The 23307-nt window shown below is 33.2% G+C and overlaps 4 protein-coding genes and 1 long non-coding RNA gene across 5 annotated transcripts; 3 read left to right on the forward strand and 2 right to left on the reverse strand.

Moving 5' to 3' along the window:
- The first annotated feature begins 8776 nt into the window (after positions 1–8776).
- Positions 8777–10472, forward strand: LOC143242972 (uncharacterized). The gene is made up of 3 exons (XR_013023531.1): positions 8777–8828; positions 9833–9937; positions 10413–10472. It is a non-coding gene; the product is annotated as an uncharacterized LOC143242972 (long non-coding RNA).
- A 1257-nt stretch (positions 10473–11729) lies between these two features.
- Positions 11730–16225, forward strand: LOC143242816 (uncharacterized). Its single transcript, XM_076486327.1, has 4 exons — positions 11730–11816; positions 14039–14181; positions 15440–15559; positions 16007–16225. The coding sequence occupies exons 2-4, from the start codon at positions 14065–14067 to the stop codon at positions 16106–16108; spliced, it is 339 nt and encodes a 112-aa protein (XP_076342442.1). The 5' UTR covers positions 11730–11816; positions 14039–14064; the 3' UTR covers positions 16109–16225.
- A 1525-nt stretch (positions 16226–17750) lies between these two features.
- LOC143242595 (microtubule-associated tumor suppressor 1 homolog) lies at positions 17751–18755 on the forward strand. The gene is made up of 2 exons (XM_076486065.1): positions 17751–18001; positions 18621–18755. Exons 1-2 carry the CDS (start codon positions 17849–17851, stop codon positions 18636–18638), a joined length of 171 nt encoding a protein of 56 aa, XP_076342180.1. The 5' UTR covers positions 17751–17848; the 3' UTR covers positions 18639–18755.
- A 3017-nt stretch (positions 18756–21772) lies between these two features.
- LOC143243290 (general transcription factor II-I repeat domain-containing protein 2-like) lies at positions 21773–22150 on the reverse strand. Its single transcript, XM_076487142.1, has one exon. It carries the CDS (start codon positions 22148–22150, stop codon positions 21773–21775), a length of 378 nt encoding a protein of 125 aa, XP_076343257.1.
- A 109-nt stretch (positions 22151–22259) lies between these two features.
- On the reverse strand, positions 22260–23228 carry LOC143243291 (general transcription factor II-I repeat domain-containing protein 2-like). Its single transcript, XM_076487143.1, has one exon. The coding sequence runs from the start codon at positions 23226–23228 to the stop codon at positions 22260–22262; it is 969 nt and encodes a 322-aa protein (XP_076343258.1).
- Positions 23229–23307: the final 79 nt, after the last annotated feature.

Genomic DNA, 23307 nt, shown 5'->3' on the forward strand with positions numbered 1-23307 from the left:
AAGCATGTTCATACACTACAACAATATTACATGTTATGTCTAGTCTCTGAGATCCAGAGTTATCCAAACTTGTTGTTACTCTTCAAAATCCTTAGATAATGTTGTGTCTAGCCATTCGACCCTACAGTTATTCAAATTTGTTGTAGCTTTACAACATCCTAACATATTGTTGTGTGTAGTTACTCATCTCTATTGTTATTCAAACTTGTTCTTATACAACAATATTCTTACTTGCTGTTGTATGTATTCACTAAGCTCTACATTTACCCAAAGATATTGTTACTCTGCAACTTCCTTACATGCTATTGTATCAAGTAACTCAGGTCTACAGTTATACAAAGTTGTTATTACTCTACAATATCATTACATATTGTTCTTTCTACTCACTCAGAACTACAGTTATCCAACCTTGTAGGTACACTTCAAAACACCAACATTATGTTGAGTCTGGTCACTCAGATGTGCAGTTATCCAAATTTCTTACACTACAACATACTTACATACTGTTGTGACTAGTCAATCACCTGTACAATAGCTGTACACCTATCGAAACCTGTTCTTCCACTATAACATTATTACATTCTGTTGTTTCTGATCAATAAGCTGTACAGTTATCCAAACTTGTTGTTACTCTATAACATTGTATCTTACTGTTGTGTCTAATTCTACAATTATAAAAAGTTGCTCTTATTCAAATCCACACATATTGTGTTTAATCACTCAGCTTTACAGTTATCCAAACTTGTTCTTACTGAACAACATCCTTACATGTTGTTGTGTCTAGTCACTCAACTCTAAAGTTATCAGTACTTGTTCTTATAATACAACATCCTTGCTTCCCATTTTGTCAACACACTAAGCTGTACAGTTATCCAAACTAGTTGTTAAACTAAAACTTCCTTCCATACTGTTGTATCTAGTCAGTCAGTTGCACAGTTATCCAAACTTTTTCTAATAAATCTACATCCTTACATTCTATTATGTCTGGTCACTCTGCTCTTTAGTTATACAAATGTGTTATCTCTCTACATCTTTACATGTTGTTATGTCTAGTAACTCAGGTTTACAGTTATACAAACTTGTTCTTACTCTACAACATCCCTACATTATGATGTGTCTAGTTACTCAGATCTACAGATATTCAAACTTTCTGGTACTCTTAAAAATCCTTACATATTGTTATGTCTAGTAACTCAGGTTTACAGTTATACAAACTTGTTCTTACTCTACAACATACCTACATTATGACGTGTCTAGTTACTCAGATCTACAGATATTCAAACTTTCTGGTACTCTTAAAATCCTTACATATTGTTATGTCTAGTAGCAGTTATACAAACTTGTTCTTACTCTACAACATCCCTACATTATGGTGTACAGTTGTTGTGTCTCTTATTTACATATTGTTATGTCTCAGGGGTACAGTTGTTGTGTCTATTCATAGATATATAGTTATACAAACTTGTAATTACTCTACAACATCCTTACATGTTCTTGTGTCTAGTCACTCAGCTGTACAGCTATCCAAACTTGTTGTTACTCTACAACATCCTTACATGTTTTTGTGTCTAGTCACTCAGCTGTACAACTATCCAAACTTGTTGTTACTCTACAACATCCTTACATGTTGTTGTGTCTAGTCACTCAGCTGTACAGCTATCCAAACTTGTTGTTACTCTACAACTTCCTTACATGTTGTTGTGTCTAGTCACTCAGCTGTACAACTATCCAAACTTGTTGTTACACTACATCTTTCTTATATACTGTTGTATCTTGTTAGACAGCTGAACAGTTATCAAAAAGTGTCCTTACAAAACTACATCCTTACATTCTATGGTGTCTGGCTACTCAGCTCTACAGTTATACAAACTTGTTCGTACTCTAAAACATCCTTACATGTTGTTGTGTCTCCTATCTGAGAATAGGCACACACATAGACCAAGAACAAACAAACAATAAATCCTAAGATACAATAAACTACAAAATCATATACTGCTGCATACCATATGTTCCCGACATCAGCGAAAAAATAACCAACATTTGGAAAAAGACATAACAAAACACAACATTCCAGGAAACACCAAATCTATTCAATAACCATGTACAAAACTGAAGTCCATACTATGTAAAAACACAACACCAACATAATTTATAAAATACAATGCAATAACTGCCACGACTTCAAAACTACAGAAACAAGAAGAAAAATGGAAACTAGATTCAATGAACCTACAAAAAAACAAAACAGAAAACATCTTCACACGTTTTTGAACACTGCAAATCAAATTAAAACAACATAACCACAGAAAACAACCAGATATTAAGAAGGGAACCAAATACAAAAACGCAAAATCAAAGAAGCTTTACTTATACAGCAACTAAAACCAAAATTAAATCATTATAAATTGTTTTGAATTTCGAGAAAACTACTCGAGGCCTATCTTCGCTAGCCGTTCCTAATTTAGCAGTGTTAGACGAGAGGGAAGGCAGCTAGTCATCACCACCCACTGCCATCTCTTGGGCAACTCTTTTACCAATGGATAGTGGGATTGACCATCACATTATAATTTCCCCATGGCTGAAAGGGCGAGCATGTATGGTGTGACGGGAATTCGAATACGCGAACCTCAGATTACACATTAATTTTGGCTAACAACTCTGAACGACACGAGTATATTCATTATTCAGATTTGGCAAACTTGATTCTTCATTTTCAGTCGATCCATGGCGTCGTTTTACATGAACATTTTGATTTAATGAGTATAATTTAGTCATTATTAATTACTGTTGTGTAGTGTTATGTCTAATTATTGATTAATATTAAGTGTTTCTGGTGTTAATTATTAGTATTAAGTGTCATTGATATTACCGTTGAGTTTCGCAACAGGTAATAATTGAGGTTGTTTGTAATAAAATAAAATAGTGGTACCTTTTCAAATGTGACTTCTGGCATTTTGAGATGTGCATACTCTTTATTATGTTACATGCTGATGAAGATGCATTTTGTTACTGACTGACATCCATGTTGATGTTTTCTCATCTGTTGCAAGATACTGCACGTTCTGTACCATGGCTGAGGGGTATGACTTCTTTCAGGTCTCTTTTGGATGGTTTTGACGTTCCAAGTTGATCTGTACATGTATTCCTTTGTTTTCCAATGTCAAAATTTTGTGTAGAAAAGGGTGTTAAATAACCTTTCTAAATGTGACCATTTTTTGGTAGCATTATTGTTCCTATGACGCCAAACAAGTTATAAATGTCCTTCACTTACATGCCTTTCAACTGCTATTTATATCTGCTATGGTTATTGCAACATTTCTTGAAGTAATTATTCAGAATTATCTCAGTAAAGTGTACTCAACCCTCTTTATACTCTAAATTTTTGTTTATAATGTACTGAACCCTCAGTTTACTCAGATGTTTGGTTTATAGTGTACCCAACTTTTTGCAACTAATGGATTTGATGACCCCCATTGGTAACTCTCAGATTAATTGTATAATCTCTGCATTTTAGTTTTATGGAAACAACTTTTTTTCTGGTTATGTGTAGAAATGACCATGCTCTTAATTTCACCTGAAAAGATGATCAGAGAAATGTTAAAACAAAATTATTACTTGTCTTAATTCGAGGCTTTTTCTTATGTGGATGAGTTTGTGTTCCCAAATGTATTTGAAAACGTTACAAGAAAAGTAAATGTCATGAATAAAAACAAATGTACTTTCTTCTATAAGATTACACACACAGGTGCTGACTTTCACACACATGCAGTTATATCTAATATTTCATTGTTCACCAACAAAATTAGGTTTATGATAAAGTTTATTTGGAATTTGTGGAAGCAATTGGTGTATCAAAATAGTTTAAAAAAAACATCACTATACTTTGCAAACCGTTTTCCAATTTAAATCTTATAAATTGGATAGACTTTGCGTGTTAATTCACTGGGATCATATAAATTATTTTTATAAATGTGACTCGACTACTAAATTTCATATAAACATATCTGAATAATTAAGTTGCAAAGTGCATTATTTTCAGTTGCATTATTTTAAATTACTCTACATATTTTCCTTGTTGCAACAGTGCACATGTTACTAAAAGTTGAATTTCTTAATAAACCACATACATACACAAACAGAAGTTATATAAAAAGAAACAAATCTAATATGTAAGTGGTGCATATATATTGTACTATGATTAGCATTATATGAATAAGGGGACTTTTCAATTTCATATTATTTATTAATGGAGACATTATTTCATCCAGGGTAACTCTACTGTAAGAAGTAAAATCTAACACTGATAATTGTTCATTCAGTTTAACTACACTGGATACACTAATTCCAGAGTCATCATAACCTGTCACTAATTTATATAAGTTTGTTCATAAATTATTTGAAAAAAAATCTCAGAACAAACATCTTTTGTGCTTTTAATTGATGTGCAACAGCTGTTATCTTTCTTTGTCTGTTTGTATAAAGTAAATAAGAACTATTATATATGTCATTGACAGTTTATTACTAGTTTCATTTATAGCATACACAAACGAAAAAAATATAAAAAAAAACTGTATGATGCTCTCACAACTCTGTAAATAACATTTTTCCATAAGTAAAAAACGAATTTTATAGTGAAAAGAATATTGATCAGGGAATATATGTATATGATGTCATGGTAACAGGAGTGGAAAAGTGAAATACAAGGAAGATAATAATCACTTTAAAAAACATTTATTACTTCCATGTGGTGCAAAAATTTAGTTAAATATAAGTTTATGTTCTTGGATTTTGCAATGATACTTTTTTTGTGGGGATCATGTCATAATACCAGTACACTCATGTCACCAATGCCATTGTGATTTGGAAAGTTGAGGTGTTTGGGATCTGAGGGTTTCAGAGTGTCATTGCGTACAAGTCAGAGATGTTTACGTCCAGTAAAGCAAATAAATAAGTAATGCACTCTGATTTAAATTGGCCTTTACATGAAAGGTAGAACTGGAGAGATTTGATAAGTTAGTGATATAATCACATGCAAGACAAATAGCTCGCCAACACAGACCAGTTCTGTCAGTTTGTACAAGTGAAGGTGATTGATTCTGTCCGTAATTTGGAATTTACTGGACAGTCTTTGAAATTCCTTTACATTTGAAAGAAACTGAAAGTGGAGTGATAAAATGTCGAGAGATGTGTTTTCTCTTGTCAGTAAGGTAATGTTGCATTGGATAGTTCTACCACTCTGTCTAGTTGAAGGAAGGTATGTAAAGACTAAAGGATCTCTGTCACTATGTGGTTTGTCTTTAGACCAGAGACAGCTTGCAATAAAGAATGTGGCAAGTTTAGCCTTTTTATTGGTGTTGTTGGGATAATTCTGATGTGTAGAAATAACGAGTAATGTCGTTTGTAATGTCAGAGTATAGACATCTCAAACGTAGGAATTGACCCTGAAAGGTAGTGTTTGTACCAAGAAGGATAGAAATAATTAAAATGTAAATAGAAAGAGCTCTCAGTGCATTTGTAATGTACGTTAGCAGCAAATGTAGATCTGGAAATGCCAGTAATGATGTCTAAAAAAGATCTGTATATTTAAGAGAAAAAACAAAATGAGATCATCTTTTACAAACCATTCAATGACAATCTCACTCTCTGTTTAAAGAAATTCAACACAGAGAGTATAGAAGAAATTAACAAATCTTGGTAACAGCTTTTAATATGTGTTACTTGTGTTCAACAGGAAGCAATGCTTAGAAGTGGTGGCAACTGTGTGTCTCATGTTTGTTTAGGTTTTGAACCAGCTGTTTACTATGTATGAATTTTGTTGAAAATAACTAACGTTTAGTTTTGGTATCAGCTGTTTAACTCCAAGATTGTATAACATGAACCAATGTTTAACCTTGAAAGAAACTGTTTAACATATTCCTAGACTTTTCAACAGGCAACTGTTAATGTTACATCACTTTTAATCTTGATGATAACACAATTTCTGACTTGTTCAACAGGAACTGATATAGAAATATATAATTTTTAATCCTGTTAACAGATGGATAGGGTTATTTAGTATGCTTCAACATAGTTTAACAGGAACTAACATAAGAATGCTAAGCTGTTGTTAACAAATAGTTACAGACACTATTATTTCTTTCGATATGACATACATACAGATTTCTTTTGATCTCTCCTTTCATTAAACAACAATGATGTCAGTACTATTACAAAACCATTCTTAGATACATTGTAATGTTTTTACAATTACTGATGTTGTGAAAATTGGATGATATCTCTTCTTACTAAAGAATGAGAAAATAACTTTTTTGAAATGTTATACAGTTGGCATACTGGCAGCTGCTTGAATTATGCAATTACTTACTGCCTCCATGCAGTTGTTAACAGATGGAAGACTGAGGACTGCAGGACCAAGTTCCAAAAGAGTGGTAAAAAAAGTCAGTCAATCTGGTCCAACTTCCACCATGGCACTTAAGTAAGAGGGCACTGACCACAGCCATTCTCTCTTAAAACAATGGGTAGTTTCACTGTACCACTTACCATTGTCATCTCTCCAAGAAAAGTGAAGGGGAACAGATAGATACGTAGATCCACAGCAGTAAAAAACTGACTAGGTGCATGGAAATAGGGAAAAGAACCACTACTGAAGAGAGATAGGTTGTGATCTGAGAACATATTTTCAATGGAACAATCCCTCATGTATATATTAGTACTACTCCACAGGGGAGTGTCTGTTAAAATCCCCAAAATGAAAAAATAGAGATGGCAACTGTTCTGTAACACCATCATAGTGTGACTGATTGTCTCTCAGGAAGACAAGAGAACAAACAATGATGGTATTCTACTTACAGTTGATTGTTGGTGTGTGTGTGTGTGTGTATATTGGTCTACATGCCTTATCCACAATCTTGTGGTTACAAATGAGTTATAGAATCTGTACTGTTGAGGGTGAGAAAGTATATAGTTCATTGCACTTACATTTATTTATACATGACTAATGCTTGAACCTGTTGTTCCATTTTTCACACATTCTACTTTCATTCCCACCTTCCTGTGTAAAGAACATACCTGTTCCAGAAGTACCCCATTTATGGGCTTTATTCATCTCAGAGTACATCTGTTCATTCTGGATAGTTAGTTATTCTGCTGTGCTTCTTAACTGACCCTTTTACCTTTATAGAGTGAAGATAATACCACATCAGAAGTTATTTTTTGACATCAAAATATAACAAAACTTAGAACAGGTCAATTCTTGAAAGTTTAGTAGAGGGAGACAGATGTGCAGCAAAGCTTAGAGTGCAAAATTACAAAAATATTTTTCAGCAGTAATTGAGATAGCTTTGTGTGATAGGAGATAGATACCTATCAAAAATACATTTTAAATGTAAAAGTGTTAACGTTTGTATCTCAGCACAAGAGATTTGCATGTTTAACTGGTTGGTGAAATAAGTAAGAGCTTCAAATTTTTTACACTGAGAATTAAAACTATTATATGAATTTTTGTCTTTGCAGAATATTGCTACTGAGATTCTGATAATCTTACGTCAATCATTTGACATATTTTATTTAATGATCCTAGAAATAAAGACAAAAATAAGAAAGAAAAAATGGCTGTTCCAAAACAACAACAACCAACTTAAAGACATTTTATGAGCCATTATGGCGAGGCTAAAATTTAAACTTTTCTTTGAAGTTGGCTTTCCATTTTCCGTATCTTGTTGAACAACGTGATCAAATTTAATAAGTCAAGGATTATAACTACTGTTATTCCAGGGGGATGGGGGGACTATACAATTTCCAACAAGATAATATACAACTCTCCTCCCATATAGTGAATACGGTGTTAAAATAGACTCTCAGTGGTGGGAAAGATTTTCAGTAACTTCTCGTAATGCCGTCTCACTCGCATGTGTGTGTTACCAAATATTAACGTGGTGAACCCCAAACCACGTGTAAAGTTACCAGCATTTAGAAACTGATTACCTTTACTGTAAAGATATTTGAACGTATTATATAAATTTTATTCTCTTTCAACATAACTCCAGTTACGACAGAAAGTGTTCGTATCCCTTGCGTCCCGAGTAGTTTTTTGCTCATAACTTAAAAAGTATCACGATAAGGCTTATAGAAAGATAATATATTACAAATATTATACCAATACACATCTACATAAATTATTTTGTGAATTAAACGACAAATAAACTGATTGAGGTATGTAAGAAAGCATATAGATAAACCCTTCACCTATTGGAAGAGGAATATTAAAGGGAATACTTTTAAATTAAGTAGCAAAACTATGCACTTATACACACCTGAAACAGTATATCGCATCATGTGAATATGATATATGGTATATATAATGTGGTGTAAATCTTGACACCTAACGAACAACAGCACTGTCAAAGTTATTTGTTAACTCTACACTGGTTACTTAACCGTCGTTTCGTTGAATGTAGCCAGCAGTAACATTTTTATTTGATGTAAATAAGAGTTGCAACAAAACTAGCAATATAATTCAACAATAATAATTTCCATTATTTAAGTGTTTATTCGTTTTTATTTTAGAAAACTTAGCTTAAAGCATAATAAAATTTTTCACCTGTTCTATTCGAGAAATTACTTCTCCCCATAAAAAAAAAAAAAAAATTAGATACCGTGAATTCTACACTTTTGAATTCGTGGGACATTATTTAACATGTGTAATTATTTTTGTAATAATTTCTTAATTATTTATAATTTACATGCTTGTTAATTGTTAATCGTTGTTTATTTCCAGTTGGATGCGTTGTCCCACTCAAGCACTTTATTGGAATGGAGAGCTCAGCAAAGTATGTTGGTTAAATATTTTCGTTGCATGAAGTTATTATTAAGAAAGTGAAGCACCCGCTTCAAAGACGCCCGCAGAAATTTATCACTCTAAATATCAGTATAGTGATATTGTGAATTGAATAGAAACTCACGTAAATATGCTGAATGAAGAAAGAAAGAATTGTGTTTCTAATATGGCAGGGAGGAAATGCCCTTCTTGACCCCTCCATTGCAGACGCCAATGACATGCCTTACCTCACGCCCATTATATCATGATTTATGTTATTCACGTGTTCCAAATACTATTATACTCTATCTTTCCGGATATTAAAATTCAGATCTTTTAATTGTCTGAGTTAATGTACTCTGATTTTACATTCCGAAGTACAGAGACCTTGATTTTAGTCGCCACAGTGTACAGATTCTGAATTTAGTTTCCGGAATGTATAGGATAAGAGTTTGACGTGTGTGTATATCTAGTAATATGAACAGGTGGTTAGGGCGCTCGACTCGTAATATGAGGATCGCGGGTTCAAATCCCCGTCATATCAAATATGCTTGTCCTTTCAGCCATAGGGGCGTTATAATGTGACGGTCAATCCCATTATTCGTTGGTAAAAGAGTAGCCCAAGACTTAGCTGTGGGTAATGATGACTAGTTGCCTTCTCTCTCGTCTTACACTGCTAAATTAGGGATGGCTAGCGCAGAAAGCCCTCGTGTAGCGTTGCGCGAAATTCAAAATCAAACAAATCTGCTTTAATAAATATAGTTTCTTGTGCTTCCTTACCCCCTTGTGATTGAATTAAGAGACGAGGCACGTACATTAAATTTGTCTGTTGTAGTTCTTTCTTATTATTTCTATTAATTAATAAATAATAAAAAATCTTCATTTTGCATTCTTATGCTATTGACACTACCCTAACTGCCCCTACACTGTGCGAAATGCTGGACTAGATTATAAAAATCGCAAAACGATAAGAATTTGAAAATATAGAGCTATTAAAGACACTGTTCTTTTATCTAGGAGATTACGGAACGCAATTAGAACAACTGAGGCGAAACCGTACGGAGGAAATACAAGAACTGAATTCGAAGCTGACAGCAACGCACAAAGAAGAGACCGAAACGTGTAAGTTTTCTTCCAAATTGTCACATTAAAGTCATTCTCAGTATGAGATAAACCTAATGTCTGTTACGAACATTTAGATGGATAACAGACCTAACCGTTAATTTTGAGTTTATAGCATATTTTAGGAGAGTTAGAGCTAACAAAATGAAACAAAAGATCATACAATGGATTGTCTCTATTCTGCCCACTGACTCACAATTTGTGAGCCATGGTTTAAATCTCAATCATCGAACATGCTTGTGCTTTCCACTGTGTGTTCGATATAAAGAGACAATCAATTGCACTATCCGTTGGTGAAAGAGTTATCCAAGAATTAGTTGTGGTTAGTATAGATCTATTTGCTTCTTCTGTTTTCGTTACTACAAATCTTGTAAGCTTAATATCTTACAGTAAATGGAATTACAGGTTCTTTAAGGCACTTTATTTCGGTTGAAGTAAAATGTGTGTAAACAGCAACAACTATTATTTATTTTAGTGGCCTTTAACCACCAGGAAGAATTTAGAAAATTACGAGCTGAGTATGACAAAGAGGTGAGTTTAATAACACTTTCAGAGTTACTGATTTCTCGTTACCAATCATAATGAAATTCTTAAACTTATTCGTTTTCTTAAATTTTCATCTGATACTTCACTGGTCGAGTACAACAGATGTTAATCTAAAAACATTTGTAGAACACAAGTTTAAGTATTTAGGCTTAATTGAATGAAGTGAGCTTGATTATTTAGGCTTAAGTTAATGAAGTAGGTTTGATAGATGTAACTTCTGTATGTGCTTCGTTTTAATTCCCGTCACACCAAACATGCTCGCTCTTTCAACCATGTGGGCGTTATTATGTTTCGGTTAATGTCACTATTCGTTGGTAAAAGAGTAGCTCAAGAGTTGGCGGTGGACGGTGGTGACTAGCTGCCTTCCCTCTTGTCTTACACTGCTAAATTAGGGATGATTAGCACAGATAGCTCTCGTGTAGCTTTGCGCAAAATTCAAAACAAACCAAATCATTATTAATTAATTGCATTGAATTCATATTTGTGAATTTTTTTTTTTTTCGTAATATGATTTAATCGTTCAAAATTTAATTTAATTTGTTCAAAAAAAAAGTTTTTTCTTTGGATACCGCAATTTCGTCTTTACTTTCAAACACTAAGATATATAAAGAAGGAACTTTGTCTCAGTTAAAGTATTAGCCTGGTATAAGAGCTGTTTCTTAGACCATATTCTAATAATGATACAAAATAAGAAGAGAACTTATGAATTATGACTCGATTTTAATTTATATTTGAGAGTTTATTTAGTTTTATCGTTTTAGTTCCAAGCAAGTTGACTTAATGAAAGAACCGCGGTCTAAAGTTGTAAACTTAGTCTCAAAAATTGGTTATGTCTGGCGTGGCCAGGTGGTTAAGGCTCTCGACTAGTAATCCGAGGGTCGTGAATTCGAATTCTCGTCACACCAAACACGCTCGCCCTGTCAGCCGTGGGAGCGTTATAATGTGAATGCCATTCCCATTATTCGTTGGTAAAAGAGTAGCCAAAGAGTTGGCGGTGGATGGTGAAGACTAGCTGTCTTCCCTCCAGTCTTACAGTGCTAAAGTAGAGACAAGCAGCGCAGATAACTCTCGTGTAGCTTTGTGCGAAATTAGAAAAGAAAAGGTGGTTACCATAACACTTTAGTGGCGTCATCTCTTGTTTTAAAATAACAAACAACAAAATATATTATTTATGCTTAAAAACACTTGATAGCAGTTTAAATGAATTGCATTTCATATTTTCCTGAAGATTGAAGACTTGAAAATATCCATGCACAGTCCGTCAAAGATGTCCAGAACGAAAACATTCAAAAAGTTGCATCTTTGAAAGAACTACACAATCGTGAAATTGAAGGTAACCTTTGTTGATATTCAAACATAAAAAACTTATGTGCAATTAAACTCATAAAGCATTGTTATTGTGAATTAAAGGATGAAATACTATAGATCTACATCTCATAATGTTGTTTTTCCTTTGAAATTCTACTCTCTTTATAAATAGAAAAGGAAGAATATATTAGGTTAACATATCTAAAGCACCGCTTTAAAAATAGAAATATCAGTACAGGTAGGAAACTTTTATGCGTCATTGTGTTAATTTATTGGTACATATTTATGTTCATGATGGAGACTTTTCAGATCAAAAGTTAAAAGACATAAAGAATATTTCATGTATCCAAATAACGAAACACATTTCAGATTTCTAAAAGTATTTGGAAATAAAACATTAATTAGCGAGTTCGGCAGCATAATAAAGAGTAATAAGTTCACTGAATATCACCTAGTGGTTATTAAATGAACCGAAATGGTTATTTTGGGGGGGCAGATTTGCTTTCTTATTCAGTAACGCCTAATTGTTGTTGTTGACTGTTATTTTTATTTTAAAATTACTTCACAAGAATAGTAAATTTTATTTAATGTCTGTGATAAATAAGTACTTATTATTATTCATGGGATCCTATTATTTCATTCTTATTTTCGTCTCCATTTAGGGGTTTCTTTTATTCATCTGTTGCTGACATTCACAGGTTCCTGATGTGTTTATGTTGACTTTATTTTCATTCATTGGTTTTTGATGTTTATATGTGGAATCTTTATTCATTCATTGGTTTCCAATATTTCTCATATTTTGTTTGATGAATTATTAGGCCTGGCATGGTTAAGGCACTTAACTCGTTATGTGAAATTCATAGGTTCAAATCCCCCTCACACCAAACATGCTTGCCCTTCATCCATGGGGACATTATAATATCACAGTCAATCTCACTTCTCGTTGATAAAAAGAATTGGCAGTGGGTGGTGATGAATAGCTACCTTCTCTTTACGCTGCGACATGAGGGATAATTAGCACAGAGCGCCCTCATGTATCTTTGCACATAATTCTAAACAAACCAATTATTAAATATTGTTTTCTGATATTACTCCAGTTTTAGTTTTTATTTCTTGTTTTTCTTGGTTAATTTTTATGGTGTGTGGAAAATTTTCTAATGGTTTTTCAAAGGATCATTATTTACGTTATTTGCCATTATTTATTATTATTTATATTATTTACATAACTTATTGTTATTTATTTTGGCATCTGTTTCAAAGTTTTGTATTTTTTGTCTTTATTTGTACATTAATTGTACCTCATTAACACAGATATAATTACAAGTTTTTCTCAGCGGCCGTCTTAGGGTTTTCACTTTCTTCTTGCTTTCTCTTCCTAATCTTTCAGTCGCAACTCACTGACATTTTTAGTTATGACTTATGATGACAAGTTGGATTAATTATTAGGATTAATTATTTGTATTGTTAATGACACTTTCGACTGTTGGTAAAAATGTTGAAAGTCTATTTTTAAATTTCAAAATTATGAGAAGTATTTTAGAAGGGTGAGCTACCAGTTGTTACTAACCATTCTTTCAGCTGATATCAATCATATTTGTTGTCAGTAACTATACCTTCAGTTAACATCAGTCATATGTGCTGTGAGTGGCCATTCTTTCAGTTGAAATCAGTCATATTTGTTGTCAGTAACAATTTCTTCAATTGAAATTATTCATATCTGTTGTCAGTAACCATACTTTCAGTTAACATTGGTCATAGTTGTTGTAAGCAATCATTCTTTCAGTTGACATCAGTCATACTTGTTGTCAGTAACCATTCCTTCAGTTTACATTAGTCATATTTATTGTCAGTAACTGTTCGTTAAGGTAGCACCAGTAACATCGTAACTCATTCTTTCCAGGTCCACAGGATACCTGAAGTTAGGCCTGAACAATGATTAATTTCTGTTAGGTGTGTCAGCTGAAATACATACTTTTGTATGAAAATCTTAGTAGTACTGAGTTTTACATTTGTATAGGTTAGAATCCTTATTATATCACTGGAGAGGAAAAGGTTTTTGTTTGTCTGTTACAGCTTGGTTAGATTTTTGAAACATTTATTAAAATTAACTATCATCAAATGATGTTAATGCTTAGGTTCGAGGTTTAAAGGCAAATGCAAAAAGACAAAAATTGATATTGAGATGGCTTTTGTCATGGCTGTATTTGTTGAGTGGTTCTGCAATATCTTTGTTTTTCTTTTCAACAGAATTAAAGAACGGCTTTGCAAAACAGATGCAACAGGCTTCAGAGAGCCACGAGAAAGCTCTAGACATCTTAAAGCATCAGCTACAAGACCTACAGAAGCAGATGAAAAGCAATCTGCGGACAGACACCGACACCAAACTACAGGTATGATCTCTGACTGGTATCTGACTACTAGAATAGGGCCTTCAGTGGTTCAGTGATAATTTTGCAGGCTTATAACACTAAAAATTCATCACCTGTGGTGGGCAGATCGCAACTAGCTCATTGAGTAGAATAGCAAATATAGGTTGAGAAATGAGATAGACACTTTAGAAAAACATCTTTAAACAACTACAGTATTAAACCAATAATAATAATGATAATATACAACTTTACTTCATAAAATTAGAAAATTCATTTACAAAATTTTGTCTGGATGTTTTTTTTTCAACTGATTAACAATTTTGTGGAAACAATACTAAAATTATTTCAACTTTCCTACTTTGAAGTAGGTATGTCAAAAATATTTCTATGGCTTAATTTTCTGTTTTCTTTAAATAAAAGATATTCCATATTATTAACTTTTCTAATTTTAACTTGTTTTCTTAAGAAAGTCTTATAAGCAACATGGCATAAATAAAATATATAATTTTCGAAAATCAACTTGTATATTACTGGTAAGTGTGTTTTGTTTTGTTTTTTAAGAATGATTACCATTTCATTCTCCAATATGTTGCATTTGTCATTATAAACTGAAATTGTTTATAACCAAATCCAGGACTTTAGAAATAGGTAAACTTCATCGGTATTGAGTTTTAACAACGAAGCCTGATAGATGAGACTCATTGTCGCTTAACTTGGTCAAGCAGCTACCCAGTAATGATATTATTTTTTTACTTCATTATTTTAATGCCCTCTAGTGGAGTAATTTTATGAAAGAGATACAATTCTAGAAATTTTCTGATGTGACAAGCTAATGTTTGCTAAAATATTCATTTTTGTCCACACTAAATAATGGAATAATTTTAATACCTGTGTATATTAATGATTTTATACCTCTACTAAAAAACACTCAAATAAAGTCAGTGGATTTATCTATAGAATACACTTAAATTTTTAATATTGTATTTAATGTTTAATCTGGTGTGATATGTTAATATCATTAGTGAGTTTTATTATGTTTAAAGCAAAAAATAAATCACACTAAATCATGGATGATTATATTATTACTTACATATAAAGATATGAGAGAAGAAGCTACAATGTTTGTTTGTTTGTCTGTTTTTTATGAATATTTGCACAAAGCTACAAAAGGGCTAATTGCTCGTCCAAAATAAAAACATATCTGTGTGAGTAAAACTACATCATCAAACATGCCATTAGTTATACGTGTTGAAATAAAAGGAATACATTTTCTTTGCAGAGGATTCTTGATCAGAATTGGTATCTTGAACAAGAAGTCGAAAGTTTTAAAACTGTGCTTGAATTCAAGGTTGGAGACGTACATCGCCTTCGTAAAGAAAACCTGGAAATGCAGGAAGAGGTTATTTTTACTTTTTTATTGTTTTTTGTTGCAATATTTATTTAGGGTTTAAGTATCTCAAAAAAGAGAAATATAGACAGCTATACTACATTATTGTATTGTGTTAAGTAACACAGTTTAACATGGTCAGGATCAAATAGTGATCTAGACTTATTATAATAATATTATAAACATAGCTAAGCAAGATAGTTATTCATTACAATCAAATGGCTATGTAGATTTATTACCTATTTAAGTATAGTCAAATAAAAACAACATATTGTTAGCATCAGTGAGCCGTATAGACTTGTTACATTATTCGAGACTATATATATGTTGTTAAACGCACTATTACATTGTTAGGATCAAAGAGCCATCTTTTAGAATTGTTACATTATTATAGAATATGTAAACAAATTTATTTGTATATATTTCAAATTAAAGTTTGTTTTTTTATTAAATCACTAGTTGAATGAGTTACCATCAGCAAGAAAAGAAATTCAGAAGTTAAAGGCCAGAAACGAAGATTTACAAGCGATGTTGGACGAGAAAGTTCGAATTGAGAGGTAATAGGAGTTCCAGCAACTAGACTACTGCTAAGTCCAAAGTGAACTAAATCATTTGAAGTTGTGATCAAATACGATTACCAGTTTACAGGTTAACTGTAAACGTATGACCAAACAGCAAACACCACAATCATAATTAAGGAGTGTCTTCTCATTTTCCTGATTTAATTCCAAGTTTATTTGCATTGATATCGTTATTGCTTGTACAGTTATTGTTAAAAATTAAATTAAAACAACAATTATTTGTAAGAACCTTTTGAGATTTTAATTTGATATTACGTTTTATTGCTTTCTCCTTGACACAAAAAGCTGGTGCCAACTGTTGTTATTCATTTACTGTAACTCTGTAGTGAACTACATTTTCCTTGACACAAGTGAATTAACCATAACTATGTGTATTTGTTTCAATTATAATCCATTAAGAATATATCCAGTTTAGATTAAGTTACTTTTTGTATCTAATTGTTTAACATAATGAGGGAAACAGCAGTGTTAACGTCTGTGATATGATTTATTTTATCCTCATTTCATCCAACATAATGTCATAATGAGGCTTAAGATATCCCATGAGAGTGTCATTGATTTAGTCTATTATGGGTTTAACTTTTGTTTTTTTAGAACAATGAGTGTTTCTAATTAGCTAATTGTCTTAAGTAATCTATGAATTTTTTAGTTTCAATGAAATAATTCGATAATTTTAATTTACTTTTTTTCAGTATCTCTCTTAGACTATAGTTTAACCATGTTCTTCTATAATTTGACAATACTGAAAGTAAAATATAGAAATCTTAAAAGTAAAATATTTATTAAACATAAAATCACAAATTAATTCTAAAATAAAACAACAGCAACTTTTACTGTAGACAGGTTCTGAGATCAATTATTACGACAGCTCAGCAGATAGTGACATTTTAATGATTACAACAGACAGTGTAAAATTAATGATTACAACAGAGAGTGCCATTTCAATGATTACTCTCGTGACTTCTGTAAAATTACTGTTAACTATATTTATGACTTAATCACTTAAGTTGTTCATGAGTAAACATAAGATCGTAAACTTGACTTATTAGTTGTTAATAGTACAGACTCAAATTACTATATTTCATCTCATCTTGTCAAAGACTGTCTAATCTGATAAAAGAACTAATCATAATTTAATCGAGTATAACACAGTTCAAAACGTGTTTTGTAAAAGTGTGTATAGAAATAGAACATTTATTCCACCAATGACTTTGATTATAAACATGTTACTATGAACTATGTAAACATAACAGCTCATTATTAGAATCAAACAACTATCTAGACTTGTTATGTTGTTACAGAGTATGTAAACACCACATCTTTAAGGATCAAATTTTGTAATGCATGCATGTGGAGGTTATTTGTTTTTTAATAAAACTATATCTGCAGAAACATGAAACGATTTTAACACAGCCACCAATATAAAACAGGTTTTGCTCTGAAACTATACATTATACATTAAGATATGATATTTGTCCCATCACTGAAAATTCCTTAATTTAAGCATTAGCTCAAAACTGGGAATTTTCAGCTGTCTGACATACCATAAATAGTTCTATACTAAAATAATTTGTACCTGGTTTATAATCCATCAGTTGTCAGATATTATTTCTGACAATATATGTCATGAAAATAATAATAAAATAAGATTAACTTGTACAAAGAACAAACTAGATCTGTTTTGCTTTGTTCAAGAAAATCGTTAGATAGTAACTGTTGTATGACTAAGTTTGACTTTCATATTTCAACTTGCAGACAGTTAAGAAGTGAAAGTCTACAGCTGAAGGAAGAGTTTCAGAAAGAAGTTAAGTCAAAGTATCGATTATCGATGGAAAATGAAGAACTCCAGTGGAGACTAAAGCAAGCAATGGAGGTAAATCATTTGCTGTCAATAGTGTCTGATTGTATGTATTGTTTCATTACACCACAGTGGGGACAATTGCTTTGTTGTGAACAATATCTGGTTGTACATTTTCTTTATAAGATAAGTACATAAATGAAAAAAATTTAGCCCCTTAAACAAATACCCAGTACCAGGTGTGGTGGTTTTCGTATAGCAAAGCCACAAAGGGCGATCTGCTCAGCCCACTGAGGGGAATCGAACCCCTGATTTTAGCGTTGTAAATCCGAAGACATACCGCTGTACCAGCGGGGGGCAACCCAAGTACTTCGACTCGAATGTGGTGGTTCATTAATGTAGAATGCTAGGGCGTTTATTGTTTTTAAGTACTAGCAGAAGTAAAACACAAATTGTGTTTGAGGGGAGGGAACATCCACTACCTAGTTCAACCTCATATGTGTAGTATAAAGAGAAAAGGAACAGTTGCATCTTTACATTCTTTCACTGTTTGCACAGAAAGGGTGGCTATTGAGAGAAAATTTGAATGAATATTTAGAACATTCAAAAACCTTTAATATTCATTTATGATTTTTAAGTATATAAAACATTATAAATATTTGATCTTTATGAAAACTTTGAAATCTTTATCTAGAGTCATCGGAAATCCTAGAGGAAGAGCAGCTCGTCTGATATTACCACCCATCGCGAACTCTTGGACTACTCTTTTAACAAAACATTGAGAGATTGACGGTCACATTATAACGAGTCCACGGCTGAAAGGGCGAGCATGTTTTGGTGTGACGGGAATTCGAACCTGTGACCCTCGGATTACGAGTTGAGTGCCTTAATCACCCGGTGATTCCAGGCCAGGAAGATTAGAAAGAAGGCATCAATTATACCGTATTCACCCTCCGCCGAATCATAGACTAATCGTATAATGAAATTTGACAGTCACTCTTATGACCCCTAAGGCTTTTTCCGTAGAGTTTTATTCTACTGAGTAGTCAGTTAGGCCTACTGACTAGATATATGTGATATACTTGGTTACATAGTGTGACTGAGCATCTCTTAGGTCTCCACATGAAGTCTAAAGAACTACCAAGATAAAAATGTATATTCACAGAAACAAACAATAATACAATCACAAAATAAAAACATAAAAAACAAGGGCAACTGGGTGCGTCGAACATGCACGATTATTGTTAAACTTTGATTGAATTCTCATTAGTTACGTGTTTCCTCTACTCTGTAAATTGTACTGTCACTAAAAATGAAAACAAACAAACAAATGCCCATCTTCTTAAAAGTTAAAACATAAATGTTATTCAATGAAGATTAGTAAAACCATTATAAATCACAAATGCAGCACTATTAACTTCAGCAAAGCAATGTTAAGTAATTTATAATTAAAGCACAAGTCAACTCTTCCAAAATTCTTTAATAAAACCTTTTTAAAGGTGAACGTTACTTCCCTAGAAAATAATAATGGTTCGACCAAAGTTAAGTGAAAATCACGTTAAGTTAAACACTACTGTGGCTGAAGGCTTAGATTAACTTACAACTTTAGGAAATGTAAGAAACTAAACAATTATGAAAAGTCCCTAATTCTAATAAATTCTTTCTTTTATTTTACAAGGACAAACTTGACTTTATACTTGAGAACATATTGGTATTAAAACAAGCTCAGATCTGCTCAGTAGAAAACACATGATACTTGTTGTACTACACCACAAAATGTGGAGCATGACAAATGTTTAGTGTTTTTGATGAACCAAAGAAGTTAAACGTAATTATAACCAAACAATTCTGACACGGAAAGACTAATTGCCAAAATAAATTTAAATCTAAATACTTCGCAAAGAAAAATACTTCAGACAGTGAATAAAGTTAGAGCTGTTGATATTTTTGTAATAATATCACGTGTATAAATGTATACGGTAGTTTAGGTATTCGACTCGTAATCTGAGGGTCGCGGGTTCTAATCTCTGTCACACAAAACATGTTCGCCCTTTCAGAGGTGGGGGCATTATAATGTAACGATCAATCCTACTATTATTTAGTAAAAGAGTAGCCCATTGGTTATGGTAAGTATTTATTCGTCGTTTTGTTCTAAACTGAGAATGATTTGTGTAAAATAAATATTTCAAAATTAGAAGCAAGAAACATCAGTTTTAAAATTCAAATTATTTGAAAATTTATAAATTTTCTCCAAGTAAAGAGAGCTATTTTTAAGTGTTAAATGTTCCCATTTGAAATTACCTGTGAAATTACAGAAGTGTATATTACTTATCGGCAGATGGCGATCCTAATTTTGTTTTGTATTTTCGATAACAAATGTTTCTTTATGCCATTTTTTTATTTCTGTGACAGAATAAATGTTTTTTATGATTGCTTATTTGTGTTGGTGAAATCAACTGTATTATATCAATTTTTTCTGATTTCGTGTATTTTACCAAAAATAAAATTGAAAACATAATCTGTGACGTAGTCACTGTGGACCTCATTTTCATCTATTCAAAATTCCTCAGTATTATTCACACCTAAATTAATTTAGGTTATTATATAGTGAGCTACAAAACGAGTTAAAAATCCCTCATAAATATCGTACATGCATTACAATTATACTAGGCTTAACTGTGTGTCTTTGGTAAATTGTATATAATTCTATCGATCGTAAAGAGGTTGCATTTTAAGTGTAATTTGGAAAACAATTACAAATTCATTCAGGAAGTGTGTGTAGTTTTCTTACAACATAGTTAAATTGGGTTATTTACTGAGCTCACAAAGAGTAATAGAACCCTTGATATTAACGTTATAAAGCCGTAGACTTATCGCTGTTCTGGCGGGGGCTTCAGGAAACGAGTCTGTATCTTAAAGAAAACTGAAACCTAAATTTTCATATTAACCTAATCACTCAGTTAAAAAATGTCTGCATTCGATTCGGTCAGTGAATCCTGGTCTGTTACACTAAGTAGAATAAGAAATATCAAAAATAAAGCGCCATTTTTACTAACAGACGAAATATGGTTTATTCTGTGTTGAAAATAGTAACTTCTTTTGGAGATTTGTATTTTATTTACGACCAGTGTTTTGAAATATTTCGGGTCGCTGTGTCTTTAGATTAAGCCAGTGGTTCTCAACCTTTTTTTGTCAGCGGGCCACATGATGACCCGATCTGGACTCGCGGGCCGCAAGTCACTAAATTATAGTAAATTCTCTGATAAATTGATGCCGTCCTTTTACATCTGATTGAATGGTTCGATTATTAGAGTGGTTACCTCCTATTACACTTTTAGTTGCATTGCAACGTATGTTATGAATTATTTCTTGTGCGGAGGAAGCCAAAGAAAAAACGCTGAATATCGTTTCACTTTGGTCCACGTTAGTATGTTATTAAGTTGTATACCGATACAAATTATAAGTAATAATTATTTTAAGAGGTGTAAATAAGTAAAATGTCAGTATGACCAGACAGACAATGGATTTATTGAAAATATATACAAAAATATTCCAAGTCATATCCAGCACACTCGAAGCTATTCAAACCAAAAATAAAATTTAAACACCCAACCATGAACCTGCAAGTCTTTGTGAATTAGTCAATGTGACTGTTGGAATTGTTTCTGCGAGTCCACCAAGGAATCAAAACGAGGAGTCATTGTTGTTGAAGCGACTTGAAGGAGCTGGGTCATGTGACTGTCAGTAAGACGACTGCGGAATTTCGATTTTATGCGAATTAATTTCGAGAAAACCATCTCGCAAGTATATGTTGATCCGAATATGCACGCCTGACGGTAAGCATTTTCAAGGAGCTGAGGAAAAGTTTTTTGAGGCATGCGTCGCCAAAAAATCGATGAGAGAATTTCCATGGAAGGCAGTCTTGAGCGAAATATCTGCCTGCAGGTCAATCAGCTCTAGCTGGTATTGTGCGGGTGCATCACTCGGGTTGCATTGAAAAGGTGCGAAGAAAAAATGCAGTTCCTCTATTGATGTCTTGAAATCCTTGAAGCGATGATCGAATTCAACCTTGAGATCCACAAGTACTTCTGTATATGAAAACGACGAAGCACTAAATTCAGCCAAAGTCGGAAAATGAAGAGTACTGCCGCGCTGAAGCTGAGATATCCACAGCTCTAACTTCGATGTAAATGCAGTAAAAGTGGCAAACAACTCGTGACACATTTTATCCTTTCCTTGAAGTTGCAGGTTAAGATGCGCCAAGTGACCTGTTATGTCAACAAAAAAAGCGAGATCTTGAAGCCACTGATTGTCGTTGAGCTGAGGAACATCCTCACCTTTTTCCTGGAGGAAAGTCCGTATTTCTGGGAGTAAAGCATGGAATCTTTTTTATGACAGACGATCGGCTCAGCCAGCGCACTGCCGTGAAAATGATGACGTCGCCGTAGTCTGCGTTGATATCAACAAGAAACTGCTTAAACTGGCGATGATTAAGCGCATTCGCACGGATCCAGTTCACGGTCGAGAAAACTATGTCCGTAACATGCTTAAATTTCAGCGATTTTGCAACTAAGTTTTCTTGGTGAACGATACAGTGGTGCCATACAACAGGTTTCAGTTCCTCGGCCTGACGCCATCTTGTAATGTGACCTTGCAGCCCCTCACCGAGGCCAAGCATAGAAGGAGCACCATCGGTTGCTACGCCGACTAACTTCGCTGGATCAAGCTCCGCATCCTTGAGGACAGTCATCATCTGTTGGAAGATCTCAGCACCCTTAGTCGAACCATGAAGAGAGCGAATAGAAAGAAGTTCTTCGGTGATGGTAAAATCAGGCTTAACTCCGCGAATGAAAAAAGCGAGCTGCTCGATGTCGGCAATGTCTTTCGTACCGTCAAGGGCAATCGAATAGCAAACGAAATTCTTTGATTCACTCATCAATTGTTCTCGTAGGTCGTTTGAAATGCACTCAACCCGTCTGGTCACTGTGTCGTTGCTCAGCTGCAGTTTCGTTGCCTTTTGAGTTGAAGTCGGGCAGCAGTTTTCAGTGAATAGAAGAATGCCTTGTTTCAGGATCTCACCATCGGTGTACGGTCTCATGCGACTTGCCAACAGATGACTAAGCTTGTAGGACGTCAGAGTTACATCCCGTGATTCGTTTACAATTCTTGTGAATATGTTTGTTTGAGTTCGATAGTTCCTTTTCAGGGATTCGAGTTTGGCCTCACGTGCATGTTCCTTGTATTTATCCAGGCTTGAGGAGTGAAGCGAACGATAGTGGCGTTCTAAGTTAGATCGCTTCATCACAGTTATGATTTTATTGCACAGAAGACAACAACATCTTCCTTCTTTTCTATGAAGAAAAATCTAATTCCCACTCGGT

The sequence above is a fragment of the Tachypleus tridentatus genome, unplaced genomic scaffold, assembly GCF_004210375.1.
Source record: "Tachypleus tridentatus isolate NWPU-2018 unplaced genomic scaffold, ASM421037v1 Hic_cluster_2, whole genome shotgun sequence".
NCBI lineage: Eukaryota > Metazoa > Arthropoda > Merostomata > Xiphosura > Limulidae > Tachypleus > Tachypleus tridentatus.